Source organism: Ailuropoda melanoleuca, chromosome 4, assembly GCF_002007445.2.
Source record: "Ailuropoda melanoleuca isolate Jingjing chromosome 4, ASM200744v2, whole genome shotgun sequence".
NCBI classification, from domain to species: domain Eukaryota; kingdom Metazoa; phylum Chordata; class Mammalia; order Carnivora; family Ursidae; genus Ailuropoda; species Ailuropoda melanoleuca.
In genome coordinates, this window is record NC_048221.1 from 19,019,490 (window position 1) to 19,046,318 (window position 26,829).

At 56.4% G+C, this 26,829-nt stretch overlaps 1 protein-coding gene across 2 annotated transcripts; it reads left to right on the plus strand.

Moving 5' to 3' along the window:
* On the plus strand, positions 1 to 26,512 carry MAPKAPK3 (MAPK activated protein kinase 3). Of its 2 annotated transcripts, none has more exons than XM_011226589.3 (11): positions 1 to 148; positions 449 to 725; positions 17,657 to 17,796; positions 18,972 to 19,036; positions 19,501 to 19,580; positions 21,725 to 21,848; positions 23,058 to 23,133; positions 23,477 to 23,601; positions 24,056 to 24,141; positions 24,409 to 24,489; positions 25,071 to 25,223. In XM_011226589.3, exons 2-11 carry the CDS (start codon positions 501 to 503, stop codon positions 25,221 to 25,223), a joined length of 1,155 nt encoding a protein of 384 aa, XP_011224891.1. In that variant the 5' UTR covers positions 1 to 148; positions 449 to 500. The 2 variants fall into 2 exon arrangements, with proteins under 2 accessions (XP_011224891.1, XP_002920619.1); XM_002920573.4 differs by having other exon boundaries at positions 24 to 178; positions 25,071 to 26,512.
* The last annotated feature ends 317 nt before the right edge of the window (positions 26,513 to 26,829 follow it).

Below are 26,829 nucleotides of genomic sequence, written 5' to 3' on the forward strand. Positions count from 1 at the left end.
GAGCCCGGCCCTGAGTCCGGGACGCACGGGGGGGAGGGGGGGGGAAAGGGAGCGGTCACGTGAGCCGCCGCCGGCGCGACTAGGCTCAAGGAGCTCGCGGCCGCGGGTTCCCGGGCCGCGGTGGGTGCCCCTCGCCGGCGCCAGCCAGGTACTCTGCTGTCAGGGACACCCTCGCCAGGTACGCCCTCATAGGGCTCCCTCCACCTCCCGCCCCAGAACCTCGCGGCCTCTAGGCGCCCAGCCCCTTCCCCTCTTGACAGGTGTCGGGCAGGACCCGCTAGTGCGCGGTTGCGCGACCACCGCCCCCCTGCCTCGCGTCCGTACTGTCGGACAGTTCGCTTCCCACTCCTGGCCCTGTCTGGTGCCCCAGCCCAGCCAGGCTCAGGCGCTCCGAGCTGGGGTGTATTGGAGGAGTCTGAGCGGAACTCATTCTTCCCTTCTCCCCCAGGTGGCCCTGGACGCGCCAGGCTGGGGTCGCCTCTGAGCGCCCCACGGGGGCCATGGATGGCGAGACAGCAGAGGAGCAAGGAGACCCTGTGCCCCCGCCAGGTGCACCCTGCGGACCCGGCTCAGCCGGTGCTCCTGCCCTCGGGGGGCGGCGGGAGCCCAAGAAGTATGCAGTGACCGATGACTACCAGTTGTCCAAGCAGGTGCTGGGCCTGGGTGTGAACGGCAAGGTGCTGGAGTGCTTCCACAGGCGCACTGGGCAGAAATGTGCTCTGAAGGTCAGTGACCCCTCACTGCTCCATGGGTGACCTGGAGGGCCCAACAGCAGAGGCCTGTGGGTATAGGATATGCCCAGGATCCCTGCTAAGCTTCTTATGATCAGTATCTCCTTGAATTCTCACACTCCTCTTTAAGGTCAGGCTCCTGGTCCTCCTTGCTTTACAGATGGGGAAAACAAGGCTTAGCCTAGCTAAGCTCAGGGTGTCTCAGAGAGCAGGGGGTGGAGTCAGTGTTGGTAGAGTCTGTTGGACCCGGAAACCGGGAAGGAGTGGTTCCTGACTCTGGGGTTATGGCTGGGCCTATGTGTTCCGGCCAAAGGGGGGGTGCAGTTCTCTCACTCAGCTTGGTTGTTCCTTCCATGAGAAGCTCTTCTTTTTTTCATGAGAAGATCTTCTGACTGGAATGGATCTGAGTTTCCCTCTGCCTGAGGCTGAGTCCCCACCAAGGCTTGGGGTGGGGCTGCTTTCCCTTGTGGCCCCTGACTGCTTGGGCTGGAGTGGTGGGTGGGAGCCTCCCAGGGCTGGCTGGTGGGCAAGGATGGTGCCCACCACACCTGTGAAAAGGAGGTTGCTGATGGGCTCCAGCTGAGTCACCGGCCCTATGTCGAAAAGGGCAGGTCTTGCTCCAGGCCTGACTCACCCTGGTTCCTGGGCAGAGGGCGGGCCAACCATCTATCTGTGTCACACCATAGGCTCCCTAGAGGCCAAACTCACTGATATAGGTGGAATCCAGGGAGTTCTGGGGGTGGCTGATCTAGCCACATAGTTCTGGCTTAAGTCATTTAGTTCTGGGCCCAGGACCCTGCCCCATACCCAAAATGCCTTGAATCTGTTGTCACTGGGAACTTCACTCAACTACAGTTTGTGCCAGTGGCCACCTGGACGGGTAGATAGTGGCAAGGAAAGTTAGAATACAGTGAAGGGTCTTCTCATTTTACAGACATTTCAATTATGAGCCTGAGTGGAGAGTTCTATGGACATAGCTCTAATCTCTTGCCTGCATTTGCCAGCTCCATGATCTTGGACTAGGGCCTGGACTCTGGAAAGCAGGTTTCTGCCTCTGTTCAGTGGGAAAGATAAGGAGTTGATGTGAACTTGGAATGAGATGATGCCTGCAGAGTAATTGGTACTGGGCCTGATGCAGGCCTGGAGAGGTTATGGGACTTATTTATGGCACAGTGTCTGCAAGTATCTGAGCAGGGACCTGGGTCCAACTCCCTGTGTCTTTCCTCGGGGCAGTAGGGCTGATAGGATGGGTCTGGAGGAGGCTCAGGGCCGGGCTGGTAAGGCTGAGTCTCAGGCACAGCTTCTTCACCTACTAACCGAGCAGCGGAGTGGGGTTGGGGGGGGGGCCCTTCTCTGAGTCCTTTGAGAGAAAACTGGCTCTTCTCAGGGGGGGAGTCTCTACCCCTTCCCTCAGCACCATCTTAGCTCTCTCACCTATGCTGGAGTCAGGGGCCCTCTGGGTAGATAGACAAGGGGCCAAGTGAAGCCAGAGAACCTCTTCTTAATACCAAGGCTTTGGCCCTGTGAACCGGGTGGAGCTCTGATCAGCCCTGTGGTGTTCCAGATGCTGTGAGCAAGGCAGGGATGGAGTGGGAGGCCAGAGATCTTGGGCCCAGGCAGCACCAGCTTTAAGCAGGACCGGGTCTAGGCCCTTCTCCGTAGGTGCTGTGTCTGACAAATGACTTGGGGAAACTTCTGACCGCAGCAGTTTCTAAAACACCTCCTCTTGAATCTAGGGCCTCAGTGCTTTCTCTGTTCTAGACTGGAAACTAGGACAGGCCTAGAACAAATTCCTCTGCTATACCCCCTTAGGCTTTATGGGTGAGTGTGGCTAGGGACCTTCTGTCTTGGGACCTTCAGGAGCTGGCCCTAGGAGGACATGAATTAGATGTGGCTTCCACTCCACTCCAACGCCTTCCTTTTCTCGCCCCCAGTTCCCCTCTAGTGAGAGAGTCTGGAAGTTTCTACCATCTGAGGTTTTTACCATCTTCCAAGAGTACACAGTACTGTAAATGGTGGCTCCAGCCTTCAGGAGGAGAGTGGCATTTTTCCGCTTAGCCTCTGCCCCTGCCATCTCTGCCCTTCTTGGTGGTACAGGCCTACTGCCCTGGCCTCTCTCCCTGCCTGTCCTCTTGGCCCTGTTGCTCAAGATGGCAGAGAGTGCTTAGTCTGAAGCCCGGAATATAGCAGGCACTCCTAAAACAGGAAAAGTTGTGGTCACAGTCCCTGTAGCTGTTACTATTCTCTGGGGGCCCTGGAGGGAATGCTTCTCCCCGGGAAGCTGGGCCTCTTCCCCTCAGCCCCTGACCACTGTCGTGGTTCATCTTGGTTTCACTCCCACTCAGAGGCTCCCTCCCAAGGCCAACTTCTGCTGCTGGTGTGGTCATTCCACTCTCCATTCCACCCTAAGCACTTGCTGCAGTCCCCTTGGCAGGACCTAGAGGGGACTGCCTGCCAGGTATGGGGGGCAGCGGGCTGCCTCCTACTGACATCTTGTGCCCCCTCCTAGGCCTAACTGATGAATTTATACCCCTAGCTGGGCACAGCCCTGCATATCTGTCCCCCATTAGTCACTCCACCACATCTGAGACACAACCCCTCCATCCTTATCACATATGTGACTTGGAGTCAGTGGTCAGAAATCATGCAGCTTGATTGGGATGAGAGATTGTAGCAGAGGCCGGAGTCTCCTCCACTCCCAGCTTCCTGCCCAGCCCACTTGTGGTCCTCTGCCTCATGGCAGGCAGGAGTGACCCTAGCACTTAAAGAAACACAATCAAAGGTTTTGAGAGGACAGAGGGGTTCTGCGCATGGGGAAAGTGGAGTCTTCTTTCCTGCCCCTGCTCTCTGGGCTCTGGGGCCCTCCTCTCTGACCACTGGAGCATGTCGGAGGCCCCTGGGGCTCCCCGTGCCCTCCTCTTCTCTTCTTCATCAGAGTAGAGTGGTGGGGTGCTGGAGCCACAGGCCGGGGAGTTCCCCACATGGCTCCATGGGAAGGGCCGGCCTGTTGGAGCTGGTGCTGTGGAGCTGGGTCTGAGGCTGGGTGCGGCTGCCAGGCGGGCCAGGTACTTTCTCATTTGGCAGCTGCCACCCCCTCACCTGCCATCTCCAGACCCAGACCGGTCAGATCAGCCTTGGCAGGGCCATCGGCTACCAAGTCAACAAATCAGGAAGCGTGTGGAGGGGCTGGCAGCCCTGTCCCATGGAGTCCCCCCAGGAGGGTTTTCACTGTACCCAACCTGCTCCCCAGGCTGCCCCTCTCCTGGAAGGAAGGAATTGGAGGAACTCATGTGCGTCCATGCTGGTGGAACCTTCTGAATTCTCAGGAGTGGGCAATTGGCTGTTTAAACAAAGACCCTGGGAAGGGCATCAAACCCTGAAGAACGCAAATAGTAGCGTTTGGGGCAGAAATTTGTTGTTTTGAGTTGCTTCACACCTGCCCCGCTGGCCTTGCTCACAGGTTTAGAAGCTGTGCTCGAAGCCTACACCACTGCTGGGGCTCCCCTCTGCTGGGACTGCCAGGATCTTCCCATCCTAGCCAGGAGCTGATGCCAGCTCTCCAGGCTTCAGGCCTTGGTACTGTGGATTCTAATACTCTCATAGATGGCTAACAGTTTTCCAGACTCCTCTGTCCGGCAGTCCCTATCCCCGATGCATGATACGTGTTCTCTTACCGAATTCTTGTCTTTCCCGTTCTGTGGGTAATGTCGCTGATATTCAGCAAGGTGAATGACTTGCCCACGATGCACAGGTGAAGAGTGGCAGGGCTGTGATGTGAGCCAAGGCAGTTTGATGCCAGCCTCATGCTAGTTTATGCAGACATGGAAGGGTCTCTAAGACTTGACCCCTGGAAGGGTACTGGCCTCCTCCTCCATGGCTCCAGTGGGAGCCTGAGTGGTGCTGCTCAGATTTGTCTCTCTCTGCCCAGCTCTCCTCACGGTGCAGGACTCCCTGCTTGTGAGTAGACAAATGGTCCCACTGGCCGGCCCACAAGGGCCATGACGACTGTGGGGCTATCTCAGAGAGGTTGTGTGGTTCATCTCAAGCCTGGTGAGTCTCAGACAAGGCCAGCCCAGCAGAGTCCAGACTGCCACAGGCAGGAAGTGAGGTTGGTGAGTGGGCGAGAGGAAACTGTGTCTGGGCTGGGCCAGCCAGGGGAGACTTCCTGGAAGAGACTGCCGGCTTTAATCCAGGCCTCCGGTCTGAGAAGGATGTGGATGACAGAGGAGGGCACAGGGCGTGTGTGATGGCGTGCCTGGTTTGGACTGCTCAGCACCTGCCGCGGAGTACCCCTTCCCCGCTCCCAGCCGTGGGTCCTGGCAGAATGCCGCTGATCTCAGCGGGGCAGGCGTCTAGGCCCCGGTAGATGCTGGGAGCTGCCGGGGGGCCGTGAAGGCTCTGTGGAAGAAGAGGCCTTTACATAGGCCCTTGAAAAAGGGTCAGCGACTCTCCCTCCCATTCTCCCACAAACCAGAGTCATACTGCGCCCCCAGGGACCCTCTGTCTTTGGTGTCCTCCCTCACTAAGTGGGCAGAAATCCTCCCTCCTTCTCCCAGAGCTTTCTTTCCTAACATTGCCAGAACCCTCGTGGAACACTGTTGCTCAGGGTGCTGTAGAAGCTTCTGGGTCACCCGGGCTGTCCTTTAGTTCAGACTGTGTGGGAAGGGCCTGGTGTCTGCGACAGCAGAGGTCTGTTCTGTCTCTGCTGAGGCTATTTCCCTACTTGGATCCCTCATCTTTTTCTCCAAGGGCCTTCTTGGGATATCGTCATGGGACACCCCTGTGAGGGGGCAGCAGCTGGAGCATCTGGCTTTGCAGTCCCCTCACCTCCTTTGGTTCCAGCCTGGTGTCCAAAGGTGATGGTCACCAGGCAAGAGTTGAAGACAGCGGCCATCCCTAGGTTTGGTAAGAGTGTGCACCCAGCCCTCCTGCATGTGTGGTTCTGCTGCTCTTGGGGCATTAAGAACATGGCTCCCATCGGCTCTTGTGTTTTTTCCAGGAGAACTGCGGTTCTGCTGGCCTCACTCCCGTCTATTCAAGATCTCATGTGTTCCCACATTGAGAGGCTGCCTGAGTGCATTTTTTTGGTGGCATGTTATTGGCCTTAATGAGGATTCCCTTGGGCTCATCGTGCACCTGGAGAAGCCAGCCCCTTGTGGGGTGAGAAAGAATAGTGTGAAAAGAATTTTGGGTGCTGGACTCCTCTCTTCCCTCCCACCCTTTTGGAACTAAGTGGATTAGACCCTGTGTAATTGTGAATAAAATCCTGCTGCTGGGAACCGTGGGGGTTTTGCTTAGAGCAGGAGAATGAGAGGAGGCTGCTGTTTGGGGGAACAAGGAGCCTCAGGAGGCCTTTTCAGCACTGAACAGGCCAGAGACGCTGAGAATATTGATTTTGGGTTTTTTGCGGGTTTGGTGTTAGGATTGCCTTTTTCTTTAGACTAGGGCTTTGTCCTTGCTGGTTTCTCTTTGTGGCGCTTTCTGTTCTTAGCTCCTTGTCGCTTTCATTTCTTGTTTCTCCTCTCTATATCCCTGGTTGTCACTTAGTTCCTCCCCTCTCTGGCCTTGCTTCTCTCTGGCTCAGGAGCTTCAGGCTTAATGGGCCTCTTCTCGGCAGCCCTCAGGCCAAGGGCAGGCAGCGGACAGATGGGGGCTGGTCAGGTGCTGGGGGTTCATGCTAGTCACCCTGAAAGTCTCCCCCCGACAGGGTAGGGTAGGGGTAGGACGGGAAGGAGGAGCATCTGGCCGTACCCCTGCCACTCACAATGTCCCCTCCTGCTGCTGGCCTTGACCAGGTGCTGGTGGCCTTGGCAGCCAGAGCAGTGGAGTCAGGAACATTTGGGCCAAGCTGTAACCTGAGGAGTCCCCTGTGGAGTGTAGGAAGTCAGCTTCGGCTGTGGCCTGTGCTGTTGGGTGTCCTTTTATGGCTCCGTGGTCTGAGACTTCTGCTCGGGACAGCAGCGTGAGATCAGGAGCAGTGTGACTCCCAAGGATTCTCTGGTGGCGGCTGAGGAGAGAAGGGGCCGGGGTCAGAGCCAGAGCCTCAGAGCCAGTGGGAGGAACTTGTGGAGGGACTGGGAGGGCTTGAACATGAGGCGCAACCTCCCTCTACTCTAGGGGACCAAAGTGCATGTGAGCTGCCCCGCACTCGCTGGGATGAGCACCCCAGAGCATCTGACTCTCCAGCCCGCACTCTGCCCCTGACCCCGTCACCTGTGACACTCGAGGCTATTTTCAGGGGTGTGATGGGCCAGGGCCTGGGCCTGCCACACTCTTCACCCCATTCCTAAGGGGTCAACCTCCAACAAGGGACTCACGACTTGTTCTGTAGATGTTCCCCCAACATAAACAAGCCCCCTTCTCCGGGTGTGGCAGAGCGACAGACAGGTAGCCTCCGTGCTCTCTGGCAGGCAGTGGCACATGGGGCAGAAGTTGGGTGTGGGGGATGGGGGTAAGAGCCTCCACTTATCCCTCGAGTGCTTCCTACATGCTGAACCCAGACACAGAAGGATCTAAGAATGGGTTGTATCACCCCCGTGTCATGGATGCAGAGGCTGAGATTCAGGAAGGCAACGCTATGCCTCAGAGCCGCCTGTCTGGCCTGTCTGGCAGTCAAGCTATCCCCGGGGATCAGGAGTCAGACCTCTCTCCTGGGCCACAGTCTACCCATCTGTAAGGTGAGGGGCTGGGTGCTCTGCTTGACAAGACCCCCCCCCCCCACTTCTAGCTGTGAAGACCTTTTTGGTGGGCAGTGATTGTGGGCATTGCCAGGGAAGCAGGCAGGTAAGTAGTGGTGCATATAGATGGGCAGCATGGAGACGGGCTGGAGGGGCCCCCAAGATGCCTCTCCTAAGCTAGCTGGTACTTGGTGTTGCCAGGCGGACGGTCAGCTGTGCGATTCCACCAGCGAGGTCTGTGTTCTCCTACGGACAGGAGCTCTGGGGTTAGGCTGGAAGACCCCTTTCCACTGTACTCCATTGCTCAGTTAAAGCCTTTAGTACCAGGGCGCATCTTTACCCTAGGAAGGCCTGAGAGAGTGGGGATGAGTCACTGTTGCCCGTTCCTGTGGCAGGAGCGTCCCTCAGTGTGGCCAGGCCATTACCCTGGTCTTTCAGAGGACTTCCCCTTCCTCATCGGTATGGCTCCATGGCATGTTCAAAGACCAGGGAATTTCCCCAGGAGTTGGACCCTCAGAGCCCTCTAGCAGAAGAGGAGCAAGAGAGGGAGAGCAGTCAGGGGCCATTGGAGGTTGGAAGCTCCTCTGGGAGGAGCCTGAGTGAGGCCATGGCTGCCTGTGCTCACCCAAGCCTGTGTGGGGAGCTGGAGAGACATGGATGAAGCCAAGGGAAATGCGAGAGATGCCAGCAGATATGATGTTGGCTGTTGGCTTCAGAAAGAGCAGGTCTGGGGAGGGGGGTGGAATCAGAAGTTTCCCTAGGGTCTCGGCACTATACCCCTGGGAATAGTCCAGTCTGTCTCCCCCCTTCCCCCAACACACGCATTTATTCCTTTGTTATCTTTGTGACACCTCGTCCAGGGGGAGACCAGGCGTCACTATTCTCGGAGCCAGAAGGTGTTGGGTCTCCCGTCTCTAGGGCTGACCAGGGGCATGGCCTGCTGGGTGCCTCAGTAGGGGTCCCTGGGCATGGCCTCACTTGCCCTGGTCACTCCCTGCTTAGGGAAGGTGGCCACTGTCCTCTGTAGCCCCACTGGCTATGTAGGCATTCCTGTGGCACAACTGGCCATTTGCAGGAGCAGACTGTGGCGAGGTGAGGGTCTCTTCATGAGGAGCGACCATTAAAGGGACATTGCTTCTGAGATGACAATAAAGCACTTGTGTTTGCTGAAATTTTCCAGTCTTAGGATGAAAATGTCCTATTTTTACACTGTCATAGGAGAAATAGAACCAGGGTAATGTTTCACCGGTAACATAGCTGATTTTGACAGAAAAATGCCTTTTCCTCTAAGAACTTTAAAGGAGGGTAATAGAACCTGGAACCTCTGAGTATGTATTCCGGGGCCTCACAAGGCTCCTGAGTGGCCTCTCCTCAGGCCCCCTCTCAGAAGGCTCTGGGTGGAGTGCTGGGATCTGATAGCTGCCTTGGGCAAAGGGAGTTCTGGTCCTGGCTCTTACTCCTGGTGTGATCTCTGAGAGACAGAGGATGTAGCTGTCTCTGGGCCTCTTTTCCCTCCTGTGAAGTACATGTTGATAATCCCAGACCTGCCTGTCCTGCTGTCCCCATTGTCATGTGTGAGGAGACTGCACGCCCATTTCCACAGTTGGGGAGCCGGAGCTCAGAGAGGTTAAGGGATTGGCCCAGAGTCACCACACACTTTGCAGAAAGGGCCATTGCTCAAAAGGATGCATGGGGGAGTTGAGGGGTATAAGGGTGGCTGCCACCTGAGAGAGTGAAGTTGTGCCCCTCCTCTAGTCTGTCAAGCTGAGAGCTGGGCTAGTTCCTTGGCTTGGGTCCCTTGGTCTCCACCTTGCTCCCCTACCCCACCCCAGCGTCCCTCCTCTGAGATCAGCCTTCTCACCCTCTCGCCACCCTGGAGGGTCTGTCCTTTCCTCACTGGGCTGTTCACAGCAGAGTAAGATGTATAGACTCTTGATTCTTGGTCCATTTTTGCAAAGCCAAGTCCAGTCCTGCCCCTCTCAGGGTTTGAGACCAATTCCTGTGACCTGCTGGTTTTCAGGGAATCTGTCTCCCCTTGATCCCAGAGGCTGCATCTGGATTTACCCAAGTTCTGGAAGTGAAGAGTATGGGGCCACCTCAGGGCAGACCTGGGGGAATCCTAGAGCCAAGCAAACCTCAAGACCCATTTCCACTCAGTACGTACTTGGCACTATGCTAATCTGAGCTCTCTCTGTGTTCTTAGTCCGTCCTCATGGCCACCTGGGAACATGTGTACTGTCACTGCTCCCATTTTCCAGATGGGACCAGTGAGGCTCAGAGAGGTTGAATGGCCTAGCCAAAGCTAGAGGCAAGTGGAAGATGGAAGTCCAGGACTGTCTGAGCTGGAGTCCCGTGCCCACAGCTGGTCCTTCATAGTACGTGGTCTCTGGCTGGGGGCACTGGGACCCCCTGGGCCTGCCCCAGCTAACACTTATGTTCCTGCTGTCCCTCTCCCTCCCTGTCTTGGAGCCCAGCTCAGCTCCCTCTTTCTGGAAGCATTCTTCCCCTCTCCCACCTGTCTCCAACCATCTCCCTCCCCAGACCTGGCAGCGCTTCTGCCTTTGTTTCTAGGTCATCTGTGGCTGGTGGGAAACAGATAAACTGAGGCTATAAAATTTAGCAAATTGAAGGAATCTTGTGTTCCTGAGACTCGACCATTTCCAAACGTGTGCTGGATCTCCTGTCGACAGAACTTCCTGGGAAGACAACCAGCCAGGAGCCCCAGCCATCCTCTCCTCTCCCAGGACTGTGGTGGGAGGTGGTCAGGGAGGCTCCCAGGCTATCAGCGGTCCTACCCTCACTCCCGTGCTCTACCCCCTACCATCCGGTGCTCTGGCCTTGGCCTGGAAGGGGGTTGTTTCGGGGCTCCTCTTCTTCCTGGGCTCCCCTGGCTGGGCTTCCCCGTCTTGCCTGCTCTGCCGGGGTTCTCACTCTAGAAAGGAAAGAACAAGGAGAGAAGGAGCCAGGACCAGTTCCCTAGGGCTTACATCCTCATCAAGCACTCTGATTGGCTGTAACTCATCCATAGACCCCCAAATCCTTGAGGACAGAGTACCTTCGGCTATACTCCCAGCCCCAGCTCCAGGCCTAGCCCTCAGGCAGGGCCAGTAAACGTTGGCAGAAGTGGGGGAGGATCTATAAAATGCGCAGGCCTCCCTGGGCATGAGGATGAATCTCGGTTCCCAAAAGACTTCTGGATGTAGAGGTGGCCACGTGTGAGCCGTGAGACCCTGAGAAGCCACAAAACCTCCCCGAGCCTCAGTCTCCTCAGCCACTGTTATCGCAGAGCCTCATTTAGAGCCCGAGGTGGGGGGCCAAACCCCACACAAAAGGAGCAAAGCAGCTATCTGTGTGATCCCCACTGCCTAGAAGCGAACAGAGGGGTTCAAGTCCTGACTCTCACTTCCCTGCTGCGTGACTTTGGGCAAGTCACTTAACCTCTCGGAGTCACAGTTTCCCCGCAGTTAAAAGGATGATGCTGGTTCTTCTCAGGATATGGTGAACACTGAATGAGGTGGTGTCGGTGATCCAATGCCGTGGCCAACACACCTCTGGCTGAGTGCCAGGGCGAGACAGCTGTCATGAAGGGGTGGCTAAAACTGCTCTGACGCTATCGGTCCCTGAGCATCTAGCTGGGGCCTGGGCACTCGGGGTCAGTGGTGTCATGTGAGCTGACCTTCCTGGCACGTAGCCTCTGAGAAGGAGAGGTAAGTGGACAGGGCGAGAGGGAGGACAGGATCCCAGAACTTAATGAAGTGAGGTCTGATCTGGCATGAGGGCAGCTAATCCATAGCTGCAAAATTGGTTCCATTAGCTCCTTTAATGAGCTCCAAAAGCTGGGGAAATGAGCGTGTGTGAGAATAGTGGCACATGTCGGAGGCTCTAATTTGAAACTGTGGCGAAAAACTTAGACCTGCTGCTGCCGGCAGCTCTCCAGATAGCACCAGCGCCCTCGGATGGGGCGGGGAGCGGGGACTCAGCTCTGGCTTTATAAGAAGATACCGAGGCCTTAAGAAGGCCTGAATCCTGAGCCTGAATCCGGGGTCAGTCTATAACCTCCCAGGCCTGAATCCGGGGTCAGTCTATACCCTCCCAGCCCTGAGGCTGTGGCCTCTGCTCTGAGTGGACTGAGCCACTGGAGAGGATCAGGGGCCGGCCAGGGGCCAGGGGGCGGTGGGGAGGAAACCCCCACTGGTGCCGGCAGCACAAGGCAGCAGCGGGCGCAACAACTGGCTGTAAAATGGATTTAGCTCTTACGGCTCTTCTTACGTCTCTCATAAAATCAGAGCTCTTTCTCAGGGGACAAATAATCCCATATAATCAGAACAGGGAGCCAGAAGGGACCTTAGACATGGCTGAGTGGGACGCTCTAGTCAAGGAGGGAGCATGGTAGGTTCCAAGTACATTTTCTTACCCGCGACCTCTCTCTGCGGAGAAATGGAGGTTTCCCACAGTGAACAAGATGGGAGTTGAAGACCTGTATTTTCCGATACCATCCCATTCAGTGCTGCTGCCTGGGTGTTTGGCATTGAACGTGTGCACCACGAAGCAATCCATAGCCCAGAAATGCAGCTCTTCAGTGCTCCGGGCTGCCCTTGCCTGAGGCTGGGGTGAGATCCCCAAGTGCAAGAAGAGCTGTTGTGGGGGGACATACCGGTCCTTCCGCCTCTCTCTTCTCCGTACTCTGACACAGAACAAAGCTGGAATCTCCAGAAAGTAGAGGGTCTGGTGAGGTTATCTCCGGCTCCCAGTGGGTGTGCCAGGCTGCGATGCCACATGCCAGCCCCCGTCTTTAGGAGGAAGTTTATATCAGATAGGTTCACGTGAATCTTTCTGTGTCTTGCAGAATTATTATTGAAGGCATTGTCAGAATGTTGTACTTTTCCCTCATGTAAGGTCTGATGCTAAATCCCTTTAAGAATTTGGTCTTGAGGGGCGCCTGGGTGGCTCAGTTGGTTAAGTGTCTGCCTTTGGCTCAGGTCATGATCCCAGAGTCCTGGGATCAAGTCCCACATTGGGCTCCTTGCTCTCTTCTGCTTCTCCCTCTGCCTCTACTTGGTGCTCCCCCTGCTTGCGCACGCACGCGTGCTCTCTCTCTGACAAATAAAATCTTTAAAAAAAACAGAAATTTGTCTTGGAAAAAGTTCAATGACTGTCTGTACTTCTCTTCACGGGGTGATAAAAGCAGCAGAGCCTATCTGGTTTCCTTCTTTGCCAAGACTATCAGGAAGCTCAGAATTAAAATGCGTCCTCAATTATAGTTACTAGCTTACATGGGTTTCTGGTACCTTTTATTTTTCTCTGCATTCTAAAGAGAATCTGACGTTTTTTTGGTTGGTTTCTGTCATGCTTTAGGATTATAAAATGCCTGAACTCCTGTTGTCAGTGAATAGAGCAGAGGAAATAATGAGACTTAGAGTGGCCCACTGGGCAGTGAGAGCCCCTGGATGCCTGGCCTCCAGGAGGTTCTGTTTTCTGTAAGGATGTTGTCTCTCAGGCTGTGGGTTTTCATGAAATCTGGAGTTAATATTTCTTAATTTGTTAGTGCCTCACTGATGGGAGAGATTGTAAGCCAGCTCTCTTCCCCCGGAAGGAGTGGGTGTTCCTGCAGAGGCCACAGAGCAGCTTGGCCTGGGCTGCAGGTTAATTGGCTGGGAGTGTGGAGGTTGGGTGGGGGGAGGCTGCCTGTCCAGGCTGGTGGCCTGGGGCCTCCAGTGTGTGAGACAGATGGAGAGACTGTGAGCACTTTTTACTTGAGAAGAGTCTGGCTGCCCTTAGCTGGTTGTGGACACTAGATACGTGGGTGAGCATAGGAACCTGGGTAGGTGACTTTTCTGGGGCTGGGAGGTGGCTGAAGTAGGGGGTTGGGGGCTTGTCCCAAAGCTGTGTCACTACAGACATCCCATTCCATCTGTTGCTCTAGGAAAGCAGAGTGCTTTTACAGCTCTGGACAATGTGAGGTGATAGAGAAGACAGGGCCTCAGTGTGAGAGGAAGTCTGAGTGGAGGGTTCTGGGCTTGGGCAAGGCGGTCACAGGTGGAGTAGTGGCAGCAAGACCCCCAGTCTTTCTTGGTCACCTCTCCATGCCCAGTACTGTGGTAAGTACTTCAGAGAGAGAGAAAATATTGGATGAATAAATGGACAGATGGATGGGTCCCACTCTCTGGGGGTTCAGAGCCACCACTGCAGGGGCTGGAGACATGTATGCCCACGGCCCCACGCTCACACATGTCCCCCACCCCCATGCTTCCTATACCCGTGCACCCGCAGGGACACACCCCTATACGTACGTGCCTGTATCCATGTTCCCGTGCACCCCCCCCACCCCTGTGCACCCACAGCAGTGCACACATTCATTTCAGAGCAGGTTTCCCGAGGACTGTAAGCAATAGTTTTGGTCGGTGCTACCCCCTCCTCTCATTTCTCCTCAGGGAGGGTTGTCTGGACAGTCTCTCAAAAGTCCCTTCTCCTCCCTGTTCAGCCTTGCCACACATTCCAGCTTGGTGGCCCCAGGGCAGTGACTTCATCCTCCTGAACCTCCCTTTCCTCAGTCTGTAAATTGGGGTTCCCGGCCCCGCCCTGCTCGCCTCACAGGGCGGCACCAGCATTCCCATGAGATAAGGGGAGAGAGTGTTTTGTAAACTGCAAATTGTTTTCCAGTCCAATGTTGCTCTGGTTTTCCCAGCTCCTGAGCTCGGGAGCTCCTCCACCCACATGTGAAGCCTGTCCTTGGGTGGGACAGGAAGCAGCACGGAGGGAGGGAGGGGGCCAGGCGAGTCCTGAGGCTCCCATTCCACCTGGTGCTGCTGGGGGTGGCGCCCATGGGCCCCTCGGCCTCAACCTTTGTTGGGGTCTGCTATCTGGTGGAGTTGGCAGGGGTCTTGGCCGTTCGGCTGTAGGCTCTGGGGGCAGCTTGGAGAATTTGGCAAAGGAAAGAGGGAGAAGGGAGAGGTCGAAACCGCTTCATCAAAGCCTGAGGCTAGAGCAATGTCGTTTGTTCAAAGAAGTGTCATCTCAGATTTGGCGCTCATCTGACTTCAGCGGGGGCCCACACCTCAAGTGCAGCCAGGAGCCCCTCCCTTTAGGAGGAAGCCAGGGCTCTGCCTCGTGGGTATGTGGGTGCCTGCTGGGTGCTTGGTGGGGCTGCCCAGGAGCCATCGCAGACCCTCAGCTTTGGTGGACCCCGGGGAGGCCCAGGGGACAGGGGGGTGGGAGTGAGGTAAGGGTGGGGGTCTGCCAAATTGGCCTGTCAGAGAGCTACACCATCTTCTTTTCTTCCCAGCTGTGACTGGGACCAGGTGGCCCCCACTGGGTTCAGGCATTTGGATATGGGTCCGTGGAGCTTTAGGGGCTGCTCCACAGGGGCAGTGATGTGGGAGGGGGGCTATCGTAGTTATTTTGCAAGGAGCCCCTGACCAGAGGTTTCCCTTCCCCCAGTCTAACCCAAGTGCTGTAGCTCAATACTAGGGAAACAGAGGCCCAGAGTGGCAAAGGAGCCACGGAAGGTTACGCTGAGAGTAAGAGTAGACCTGACCCTCCTACCCCCAGCCCTGTGCTCATTTCCATGCCTGGGAACATGGGGCTCTTGCTTGGGGACATCTTTTATGAGGGTTGTGTGGACTCATGTACCTGCATGAATGAAGCCAACGAATTGCCATTTGTAGCAATGGTCTTGTGGGCTGGAGCAGTCAGGATGGGCTCCTTGGAAGAGGAGGTAAAGTCTGGCTCACCAGGGAGGGTGGGTGAGGTAGAGTGGGGAACAAGTTTGTCCAGGTTGTCATGTCTCTTGTTTGTTGAGCCTTCCTGGGCCCTCCTCAATTTAATCTTATTCTGTCCTCATGATGGGTTGTGAGGGTTTCTTCCTCTTAACCCCTTTATGTATTTGTTCCATAAATCTATAAATATTATCTGAGCCGGTGCTCTGTGCCAGGCCCTGAGCCCCAGTACTGGGACCCAGGGATGACCAGGCAGGCTGGCCGTGCCCTTGTGGGCCCACAGTCTGTTAAGGGAGGCAGCCTAGTGCCGGCCTGGCTGGGGAATCAGCCGTGTGGTCTGCGACCAGTTACTTCCCCTCTCTGTGCCTCCATTTCTCTGCTAAGGAATGGGGATAATGAAGCCCCTTGCTCCTGATATTTATAAAGTGCTCAGAACAGAGGCAGCCACGTTGAGAGTGCAATATCTCTATGTGTGTTTGTTTAAAGTGTTATCAAAGGAACAAGCTAATTGTAGGTTGTGAGCCAGTGCCGCACAAGAGGGAGGTAAAAAGGGCGATGACGCGGGAGCTCGCTGGGAAGCTGGAAGGGTTTCTGTCTGGCCGGGGGTGTGGGTCACAGGGGGGTGTGCCGCTGTCAGAACTCATTGAGCTGGACTCTTGAGACCTGTGCATTTTCCTGTGTGTGAAGTATACCTCCAGGAACCAAACACATACATTAAAAAAGAAAAGGTGAAGGGAGAATGAGGGATCCTTGAGGTCCTCTTTAGTCTGGGTGGTCAGGGAGGGCTTCGGAGAGGAGGTGATATTGGGGGGACTCCTGGAAGAGGAGACAGCTCTGGCTATGGGGAAGACAGATTCCAGCCTGAAGGATCAAGAGTGACAGCCCAGGAGGTTTCTCGGCAGCTGGGCCTGGGTGGGCTCTGGCCCTCGTGATCTCCCTGCAGAGAGGCCAGTGGGGGCATTTACTGTGTTTTCTGGGGGCAGCCCTCTCCCCACTCCTGTGCCTGTTGGCAGGGCCTTGGCACTCAGAAAAGGACTATTTTAATCCGTGTGGGAAATGGGTTCCTAAATATGGCCCGAGTAGGGTGGGAGGCATTCGGAGGTTCCAGCCCAGGGCAGCTCCACCTGCTCCTACCCCAGCAAAGCACAGGGCGCAGGCCCAGGCCGTGAGGCCCGCGGGGCCCCTCCTTGGCCATCCCTTCCCCTCCTCCTCTCCCTCCCACACCTTCCTCCTAGCGCCGTGCCCACCCTCCCACCCTTTGTTTGTTCAGGAGCCCAGTGTTTTCTGTCGGCCCTGGCCAGGAACCCGCAGGCCAACCTGCCCTGAATTGCCCTACAGCTGCTCTCAGCCTGGTGGGACGTATAGGGTGCTGGGAGGTCTTTCCAGAGGTGGAGACATCTGAACTGAGCCCAGAAGTTTCCTCAAAAAGAGGGAGTTGACCCAATGGAAAAGGAGAAGGGCAAGAGTGTACATGGCATAGGCAGAGTGAGGGCTGTTCGGGTCCGCAAGTACGTCATTCTGACCAGAACAGAAAGGGCTGGGGGCCAGGGGTAGCAGGCAATGGGAGGAAAGCAAGCCTGAAGGCCAGGGGAGGAGGTGGCCGTTATGTGAAGGAACAGGGATGGGGATTTAAAGAGTGGGGGCAAAGGATAGGTGAGGCTGAGGACCGCACTGGGAGGTTTTCAGCTGTGTACTGGGGATTTTACCAGAGAAGAGAGAGGACTCGGGTGTAGGGGTGAGATGCCAGAAGCAGCCAGGTTGGCTCCTGGATCCCCTCCTCACTCTGCCCTGCTTCTTCTCCTCCCCTATGCCTCTTCCGAGCAGGACCACTCCGGGGCCTTGCTCATTTCTGGTGATTGGCCTTCTGGTTGGCACCCATAGCCTCGGGCAGAGCGAACCCCAGCAGGGATCCTGATGCCCGCCCACCCGCTGTGTGCCCTGCTGTGATGCGTGCTGTGGGGATGACTCCGTTATTACTCCATTTTACAGACCTGTGGGCTGTGGCTTGGAGCTGTGAATGTTTGCCTGAGGCCACACTGAGTCACTGGAGGAATTCAGCCCCAAACACAGGCCTCACCGGACAAGGCTGTCGCCTCCTTCGGCTAGGGTCCTTCCTGCCCTCAGACTCTACCTCTGGCTCTACAACTCTTGTGCCATCTCATTGTAAAAACGCAGTTCTGGGGATGTGTGGCCCCTGGCCTGGGGGTCTCGCATCTGATGTGTGATTTGTCTACAAGGCCCACTCACCTGCAGCCCCCAGAAAGGGAGGCAGGGCTTCTCGAAGCGGCCTCGGAGCCTTTCCAAGCTGTCAGCCACCTCCCAGAGCCTTCTAGTGGTCATTGGACCACAACTCAGAGAGACCCAGATTTGAATCCTCATTCTGCCCTTCATGAGCTGGACGACCTGGGGCAGGTCCCAGGCCTCTCTGAGCTGGCAGATTCTTGTCTGCAAAGTGAGGGCGGTGGCACTATCTGGGTGGCTGCTGGGGAGGTGGGCTGTGTGCCTGACACTTCCTGTGCCTACCTGCCCTCAGCTCCTGTACGACAGCCCCAAGGCCCGGCAGGAGGTGGACCACCACTGGCAGGCGTCGGGGGGCCCGCACATTGTGCGCATCCTGGACGTGTACGAGAACATGCACCACGGCAAGCGCTGTCTCCTCATCGTCATGGAGTGGTACGCTGGCCCGCCCCGCTTCAGTGCCTCACCGGCACTCTGTGGCCCCCAGGCTCCCACCGTTCTTCTAGGGGCCCTCTCGGCTCTGGGAGGCGGCCCAGCCCCTGAGGAGGAATGCAGGGGCGGTGGCAGGCCTTGCCCACGGAGCTTAGCTGCGTGCCACAAGGCCGTTGCCACCAGGGTGGGAAGGGAACTTCGGGGGCTCCAATCTGGCCTCCCTGGGTGTGATTTCTCTCTGTGAGGAGGGGCTGGAGGAGTTGTCAGAGAAGGCAGCTGCCCCCTGAGTGTGTGGGTGTGGGGGATGTGGGAGAAGCAGGACATACAGTCACTTCCACTTTCTCCTTCCTACCTGGGTTTGGGCTCCCGTGGTCCCAGGAGACCACAGGGTGATCGAGGAGCCAGAGGCTTCTTCTACCTTGGGCTTCTCCCAACAGCACTGTGGCGCAGCCCTAGGCTTCCTCAGAGGCTGGGTCTCGTGTCTGGACCTCGAGCTCCTCCCCATCTACCTTTAAGCACCCCTCAACCTATAAGTTAGCAGCTCTTGAGTCAGATTTGGGGTTCAGATCCTGGCTCTGCCTCCACTAGCTGTGTGATTTTAGGTAGCTCTTAGCCTCTCTGAATTTCTGTTAACTGCCATGTAAGATGTGGAGGAAGATGTTAACATGGTATTTGCCGTACGCCTGACTCTGTTGTAACTGCTCCGCGCGTACTGCTTACTCAGTTTGCGCAACTCTGTGACTTTGGTGCTAGAAATCCCATTTTACAAAAGAGGAAGCCGAGGCACAGAGAGGTAAAGGGACCAGGCCAGGGTCACATAGCTCTGTAGGTGTTCAGAAAACAGCGGTTATGATGACAATTGACATCTCCTCCCTTATTTGAGGGAACTGAGACTTGGATGAGGGTTGGGCTGCCCAAGGGTCAGCCCAGTGGGGGTAGCACCCATGGGAATACAAGGGCCCCCCGCTGATCTGAGGATCTGAGCCTACCCTAGTTCTAAGAGTCCAGGTCAACCCACCCAAGCTGATGTCCTCCTACGCACCAGGTTCTGCAGGGCATGGGGAGGCTGCCCGTAACTGTTCCCTGGGGGCAGGGCAGCCAGGCCTAAGCTCTGGGCATTCAGGGGCAGGCTGACACCTGATTCAGGGGGCCCTGCTTCTAGTTACTTTCTCTTCCAGCATGGAAGGTGGTGAGCTCTTCAGCCGGATTCAGGAGCGTGGCGACCAGGCTTTCACTGAGAGAGGTACGTGCGTGCAGCAGGACCAGAGGGGGCATTCGGACTGAGATGGGCCACACAGAGTTGCTGTGTGATGCCGGGAAAGGCCCTGCTCCTCCCTATGCCTCAGTCTCCCCCGCTGAACAAGAGAGGTGGGACAGAGTGTCCATACCCCAAGGAGTTCTATGAGTTCATTAACACCTTGTCAGAGGTGGACTGTCCATGGCCTTGGGATGGAGGCTTCAAAGCCTCTTGGTGCCAACCAGCACCTGGGGTGGGAAGGGGTAGCCCAGGCCTGAGGAAAGAGGTCCAGCTGGGCTGGGGCCTCCCCAGAAGAAATTGGGATGACTGGGCTGGGGGTATAGGATGGGCGTCCTGGGTAGCAGGGCTGCTATCGCCATATTGTGCCGTTGCAGGGGGGATGATCGGGTGGAAGGCCCAGGCTGCCTGACCTCTGACTGGCATCACTGGCCCCTCCTCTGTGTCTGCAGAAGCTGCAGAGATCATGCGGGATATCGGCACTGCCATCCAGTTCCTGCATAGCCAGAACATTGCCCACCGAGATGTCAAGGTGAGGCTCTGGTTTGGGGGACCAGAGAAGGGAGTCCACAACCCCCAATGGCTCCCAGCACCCACTAGTGGAGGCGAGTTTCCTTGATTGGCATTCAAGGCCTCTGCCCCTTAGCCCAGACTGCTCTTCCCAGCCACTTCTCCCATGGTTCCAGCATACTCAGCCTGCTCTAGCCAGATGGGTCTCCTTGTTTCTTTCAAATACCATGTAATCCCAATAGGCTTAGAATAACCGAGTGCCTACCTCCAGCCAGGAGACCCTGACAAGCATCTTGTTTAATCCTCACATAACCCTGTGGGATCGGTGCCATTACCCATTTTACAGATGAGGAAAAAAAGTCTCAGAGAGATTGTGTCTTGCCTAAGCCTGCACAGATGCCGCACTGGTACTCATTCATTCATTCTTTCAGCAAGGCTTTTTTTATTTTAAGGATTTATTTATTTATTTGAGAGAGAGAGGGTGAGGGGAAGGGCAGAGGGAGATGATCATTCAAACAGACTCCCCACTGAGTGTGGAGCCATCCCAGGAGCCCAAGGTCACCACCTGAGCCAAAACCAACAGTCAGGATGCTGAACTGACTGAGCCACCCAGGCCCCCTCTGCAAGGATTTTTGTGAACATGCAATGTACCAGATCTCAGGCAGAGGCTGCCTGACACCGCTGGGGCTTCTGGGAAGTAATAGCCTTAGTTTCGATAGATTAGGCCCTCTAATGCCAGCATTTTTAAAAAAGACTTATTTCATTTATTTTAGAGAGAGAGAGAGAGAGCACCATGTGTGCCCGTGTGCAGGGGGAGGGGCAGAGGGAGAGGGAGACAAGTTGACTCCCCGTTGAGCAGGGCTCCATCCCAGGAGCCTGAGCTCATGGCCTGAGCTGAAATCAAGATTTGAAGGCTCAACTGACTGAGCCACCCAGGCTTCCCCAATGCCAGCAATTTAAGGGAAAGAAGCCATTTGCTGGGAGGCAAAGAGGAAAGAGCAGAGGTAATCCTGGGCCTGCTTGCCCTTTCAGTGGACGAACTTCAGACATGTTCTGGAGGCTTAGCTCTCCAAATGTCCTATCCAGGGAGGACTGGGTCCTAGAGGTCATCAGGATCAGATGGGTAAAATGCAAACCATGTGAGGCAGCCCCACATACATATGCATATGTGTGCCAGCCACCAGCAGAGGAGAATCTGCAAGCCCTGAGCCCTCTGCTGCAGGCCCAGAGCATTACCCTGAGGCCTGTTTCGTCCTGAGACTGAGCCGAGAGGAGCGGAGGGCCCAGCTGCGCCAGCAGGTTCCGCCTCTGGCTGACTACTGCCAGCCCATTTATCCTTTGATTCTTCGACAGACTCACCTTCCGAACCCTTGCTGTATTTTGGCCCTGGCTTCCTTTTTCTCCCAAGGAGAGAGTAGTCTTCTGTAGAGGTGACTCCCTCGTACAGACTAAACGTGCTTTCCTGTTTTTATCCCAATCCAAGGTCAGATCACCTCAAATAGACCAGAGAAAAGGCTTTCACTGGCCCCAAACTGGAACTCCATCCAACACCCTGTCCTTCTACCCCAGCTCTGCTTGAGGGTCCCCCCTTTCCTTCATGGCCCTAGGTCCTACCCATTCATCAAAAACCAGCTTTAGGGCTGCCTCCTCCATGCAGACCTCCCCACTGCCCTCTTCCCTCAGGCCTTTCCGTGCTCTGCAGCCAGGAAGAGCTGCCTCTGTGTAGCTCCTGGGGCCTAAGCAGCAGGGGCTTTCTGCCTGAGCAGCCTCAGGTGGGCTGCCCTGCTGGCTTGTTCTGGGCTGGGTATAGGACAAGTGCTTGCCTGGCCCAAGAACGCTCATTTTGGTATTTCATGGCAGCATCACCAACTCAGGCTCCGAAGTTCCTACCCCTGGGCTGTCTGTGGCACTGGGCTCTTCAGAGCTTTGGCTGAACACCTGCCTCTGTTTCCCTTCTGCGAAAGGAGGCATCTCCTCCCAGCCACCTTGGTCTTCTCCATATTTGACCCACACTGTTGGTGACCAAGGCCCGGGTCTTTTTAATGAGATGGAGCTGGCTCCTCCTGAATTGATTGGGGTGAAGGAAATCTGCCTGAAGATCATCTTGGGAACTCTTCCCCCACCTGGTGCCTAACTCCAGACCAATGCTTTATCTTCCTGGCCCAGCCTGAAAACCTGCTGTACACGTCCAAGGAGAAAGATGCAGTACTAAAGCTCACCGACTTTGGCTTTGCCAAGGAGACCACCCAAAATGCCCTGCAGACACCCTGCTACACTCCCTATTACGTGGGTGAGTCCTTGGGTTGTGGTTTGTACGTCCCTAACCCCACTGGACCCTGCTGTGGTGTGGGGCAGCCCGTGGGTTGCAGAAGCCAAAGGGTTAAAGCCCAGTAAGGAGGGAGGGAAGGATTCTGTCTTCGTGGAGGCGGTGACGTGGGGGGCCGGAGGCTGCAAAAATATTCTCCCAAACTTCAGCTTCTGCTTTTGAAAATAGATCCAGGAAAATTCTGGCTGTGGCCTATGAGCTGAATGACATCACAGCAGCTCTAAATATATACGTGATAAAAGGCTGCCATCAGCTTGGGACGGAGCCCAACCGCGGTTGTTTTTCTCCAGTTTTTATCTTTCTGGGATTCATATTCAGAAAGTAGGCAGGCCTTTCCTATTACATTAGAAGGATACAGGGTACCAGCCACTTGTCTTGAGGGAGAGGGTCCCTTAGGCCAGGGTAGCGACTGGACTTGGGGATGTCACATACTCCTGCTTCCTTGGAGAAGCTCCCCGCTCCCTTGTGAGCGGGCAGCCCAGATCTGGAAAAGCCCCTGCTGAAGGTGCTCCTCACCCAAGACAGGGGTGATGACTTGCGTTACAGAGGGCTCTTTTGTCTCAGGGGAGGCCTTCCAAGAGAGCTGCTCAAGGAGTGGGGAGCCCCCGAGACAGCTGAAATGGTATCCTGTTTACCAGGATGTGTTTTGCAGTATTTTGGCTTAGAAATCTTCTGGCCTACCCATCTCATTGCACAGGTGGAAGGAAAAGGCCCCATGGGATGGTGGCCAAGCTGGAAGTGAAAACCAGAGCCCTGCCCCAGCCCCTCCTTGCCCGTGGCCTAGGCTGTGCATTCAGGGGGACAAGGGACACAGGGCCGCTGGGGGATGGAGGCCCTCTTGCCTGTGGCAGGACCCCACCAAATCCCAGACTGGCCTTCTCTCCCTTTCCTCCCTCGCCAAGGCCAGTATCGGCCCAAAGAAGCTAGGAGGCTACCATAGGCTATCATTCTTTACAGCCCAGCCTAAAAGCGGGTTTATTTTTTTCTGGGAGCTGCTTCTCCTCCCCCAACTTCACGCACATGCTGCTTTCCCAGAAGGTGCCAGACACCAGTCTGTTTTGCCCCACCCCCCAACCCAGACACCTGCTCCCCACCTTGCTCAGGCTTCAGGCTCCTGTCTGGGCTCCAAGACCCTTGGGGCTGAGAGCCATCCTGTGCCCTCTGCCCTGGTAGCTCCCGAGGTCTTGGGTCCAGAGAAGTATGACAAATCGTGTGACATGTGGTCCCTGGGCGTCATCATGTACATCCTGTGAGTACCACCACCTCTGCCTCCTACACCACCCACCCCCTTGTACCCTCAGCGCCACTTCTGCCCCCCTTCCCCTGACCCTTGGTGAGGGGCTTGAGTGGGTCATTCCTCATGCAGGCGGCCCTTCCCCTCCGGTCAGGGGACACCCCTCCTTCAGGTTGCCTGACGGTCTCTCCTTGCAAGGGCAGATGGCATTCCTAGGATGAGCCCAGAGTACAGAGGGCTGGTCTTCTTGCCAAGGGGGCTACCTCGGTGGCTGCCCAGTCAGGGATTCGGGGAGGAGAGGGGGTCCACCCTGGCGCTGCCCTCACACCTGTGCCGAATGACCTCCACTCTCTCCCAGCCTGTGTGGCTTCCCGCCCTTCTACTCCAACACGGGCCAGGCCATCTCCCCAGGGATGAAGAGGCGGATCCGCCTAGGCCAGTATGGCTTCCCCAACCCAGAGTGGTCGGAGGTTTCTGAAGATGGTGAGTGAACCTCTCTGCCCCAGCTTGCTCCACCAGACCCCACTAGCCTTCATTCTGGGAGATATGACGTTGGTGTCAAAACAACCTGTGTTCAAATCCCGGGTGTGTGACATCCCACATCCCATATCCCAGCTGTATGACCCCAGGCAAGTCACCCAAACTTTCTGAACCTCAGTTTCTATATCTGCTAAATGGGCTCAAAATTTGCCTCCTCAAAACTTCCTCTGACTCCTACCCCTTATTAATATTTTCCCTTCGGGAACCACAGACAAATTTGCCCTATATCCATTCTCTATGGCTGCTTAATGAATTACCCCCAATATGTGGAGGCTTAAAACAAGAAACAGTCATCAGCTCACTGTTTCTGTGGGTTAGGAGTTCGGGAGCCCATGCAGAACTGGGATGACTGGCTCTGAGGAACTCTGCCACCTCCCCGCTCCCCTCTCTTCCCCAGCCAAGCAGCTGATCCGCCTGCTACTGAAGACAGACCCCACAGAGAGGCTGACCATCACGCAGTTCATGAACCATCCCTGGATCAACGTGAGCGCCTCCTCGTTCTGTGGCGGGCAGGGTGGCAAGCTGGAGGGGTTGTGGGCAGGAGGGTGATGGCTCTGGAGGCCACCACACAGGCCACAGATGAGCGGCAGCACCCTGCCGAGAGCCTGCCTTTGCTCCCACTCCAGTCAGCCCCCTTCACCTCCCCGAGCCTTGCTTCCTATACCTGAGACCAGGAGAGAGGGGGTGGGGGCAGGGAGCCAGTGCTGTCCCAGGCGCCTGTTCTAATCCATGGGTTTGGGCTCCTTCCAGCAATCAATGGTGGTGCCGCAGACCCCGCTCCACACGGCCCGAGTGCTGCAGGAGGATAGAGACCACTGGGATGAGGTCAAGGTGGGTGGACGCTGTCTTTGTGACCCAGGGTTTTGGGAAAAGGGATCCAGGGTGGTGGCTACCAGAGCCCAGGGTGTCACTGACTGCCCCAGGGGTCCGGCTGGGGCACTCAGAGCACGAGGCCGCACTACCACATTCCGGGTGGTGCTCCTGGCTCACTGGGACTTGGGGCCGGGGGCTCAGGGAAGGAAGGGGCTTTGGCCATCAGCCCCGGACTATCTACTTTTGGAAGGGTGGTCAGCCTGGTTGGAGCATATGGGACAGCAGCGCAGAGCCCCAGGACGCCCCGGGCACAATCTTCAGGCTTCAGTGCCCCGGGTGCCCCACAAGATGGTATCCCCTGGAGGTCTGTGGTTCTTAGCAGGTGACATTGGTCCAGGTCTTTGTCCTACTTACCCTTGGTGTGGTCGCAGGGAGTCCCTCTACTTTCTGTGCCTTGGTGGATAAGCTCAGTGTCCACCACAAAGGACTACGGTGTGGATTAGGTGACACAAGGGGATGGCCCAGTGCTGGGTCCAGTGCTGGGTGCGCAGTGGGCGCTCGGGCAACAGAGGCTGACCTTCGTGGACATCTGTCACCAGGAGGAGATGACCAGTGCCCTGGCGACCATGCGTGTGGACTACGACCAGGTGCAGATCAAGGACCTGAAGACGTCTAACAACCGATTGCTCAACAAGCGGAGGAAGAAGCAGGCAGGCGGCTCCTCAGCCTCACAGGGCTGCCACAACCAATAGCGCGTGGGGCCACGGAGCCAAGGCGGGGGTCGCGGATGAGCCGGGCCTCTCAGCCTGGGGGACAGACGGGAGTGTGCTGGGTCCCTGACCCAGAGGGCCCCGGGTCATTTTTTTTTTTTAACAAAAGGATCATTTTGTCATGTTTTAATTTGTTACTTAGAACTTCAGGATGGGAGACCGTGACTCCAAACCTCCTTAGACAGGGCCCAGAGCCCGGGACTTAGGGAGACACCTGCCACAGCTGCAGCACCTTTGGCCAGAGGGGCCAGAGGGAGACGTGGCTCTGTTCGGTGCGCCGGGGCATGGCTTTAGACTTCCAGGCCGCTGGCAGTTGTGGCAGGCTTCCCTCCTCCCTTGGAGGCACACCCAGTAGGGTGGGCAGATGGGCCTGGCCTTGGGAAAGGCATCTGGCCATTGGTTGCCATGGTGACCACCGACCAACTTGCTGTCTGTGAATGCTGAGTGAGAGCGCAAGGGAGGGAGAAGGGGCAATTGAGGGTCTGCCCCTGCGTCCTGGGGGAGGCTGGTCTCCCTCACACTGTTCCGGGCCCTCTCAGGCTTCTTCCCTCTAGTCTCCCGAGGGAGGCCACAGGGTCAATCTGCCTGCCTTGCTGGGTGGTCCAGCCCTATCTTGCTGCAACCCCATCCCACAGGGCCCCTGGAGTGCCCTCCCCGCAGAGGTCCTGGGCCTACTGATTCTGCTACTACCCCTTGCCCAAACAGTGGCCTTTCATCTCAGGGGATGGTGGGAGGTATTTTTAACCCTTTTTTACTTTGGAAAATGTCACTGTGACAAAAGCCAGTACAGTTCTCCTGCCCCTACCCACTCACCAGTTCCCAGGCAGGAAAGCTTCTCTGTAATGGTTCATTTTCCACTTTGTCCTGGTTGATGGCAGGGGCTGCCTCCTCGTGTACTTTTGTGAGAGTGGATGGCTGGGGCAGGACCCAGGGGCTCCCCATTAATCAGGGGTCTCTTTCTACACTCTGGGTCAGACCCGAGGCAGTGAAGGGCTGCCGAGTGATGCTTAGAAGGTCTGGTCCTGTGTGCCGGCTTTGGCCTGAGTCGGAACAGAGAGGATCCCTTCCTTGCTGGTCCAGGCTTACCCAGTCCCACACTGCCCAGGGTAGCCTCAGGGTTCTCAGTGCCTGATACAGGCCTGGCAAGTGTCTGACACCCAGCCTGGTTCCTGACCTCTTTCTCACTGGCTGGGAAACCCTAGCCCACGTCAGATAGGAAAACACTGCCGGGTTTTACATCTAGATAGTAATAAACACCGTTTTGGCATTTCCTCCTGGTTCCTGGGTTTCTCTGTCTACACGAGTGGACAAAAGTGGCCCAAGGGTGGCTGCTCACACCTACTAGTGATCTCCGGACCCCCCCCCCCACACTTTAGGCCTATAGGGTAAATATACCAGGCTGGCTCCAGGGCCACTGTGGCCTAGCCAGGCACGGAAAGGTCAGAGGAGCAGAGGAGTGGCAGCTGCCTCATGCCACCAGCTATGGGGCGCCTAGTGCACTGTGTGTGTGACACCCACCCCCGGGGCTCCGCGTGTGCCAGCGCCTGCCCACAGTGGCCACCCCCAGCTGCATGCCAGCCTGCTGAAG

Bases quoted from the DNA above. Each gene is read 5' to 3' on its own strand.
- MAPKAPK3 (XM_011226589.3), top strand. From the start codon at position 501: ATGGATGGCGAGACAGCAGAGGAGCAAGGAGACCCTGTGCCCCCGCCA. The intron at 24,142-24,408 runs GTGAGCGCCTCC...GGCTCCTTCCAG, and splicing joins TGAACCATCCCTGGATCAAC to CAATCAATGGTGGTGCCGCA. The intron at 24,490-25,070 runs GTGGGTGGACGC...ATCTGTCACCAG, and splicing joins ACCACTGGGATGAGGTCAAG to GAGGAGATGACCAGTGCCCT.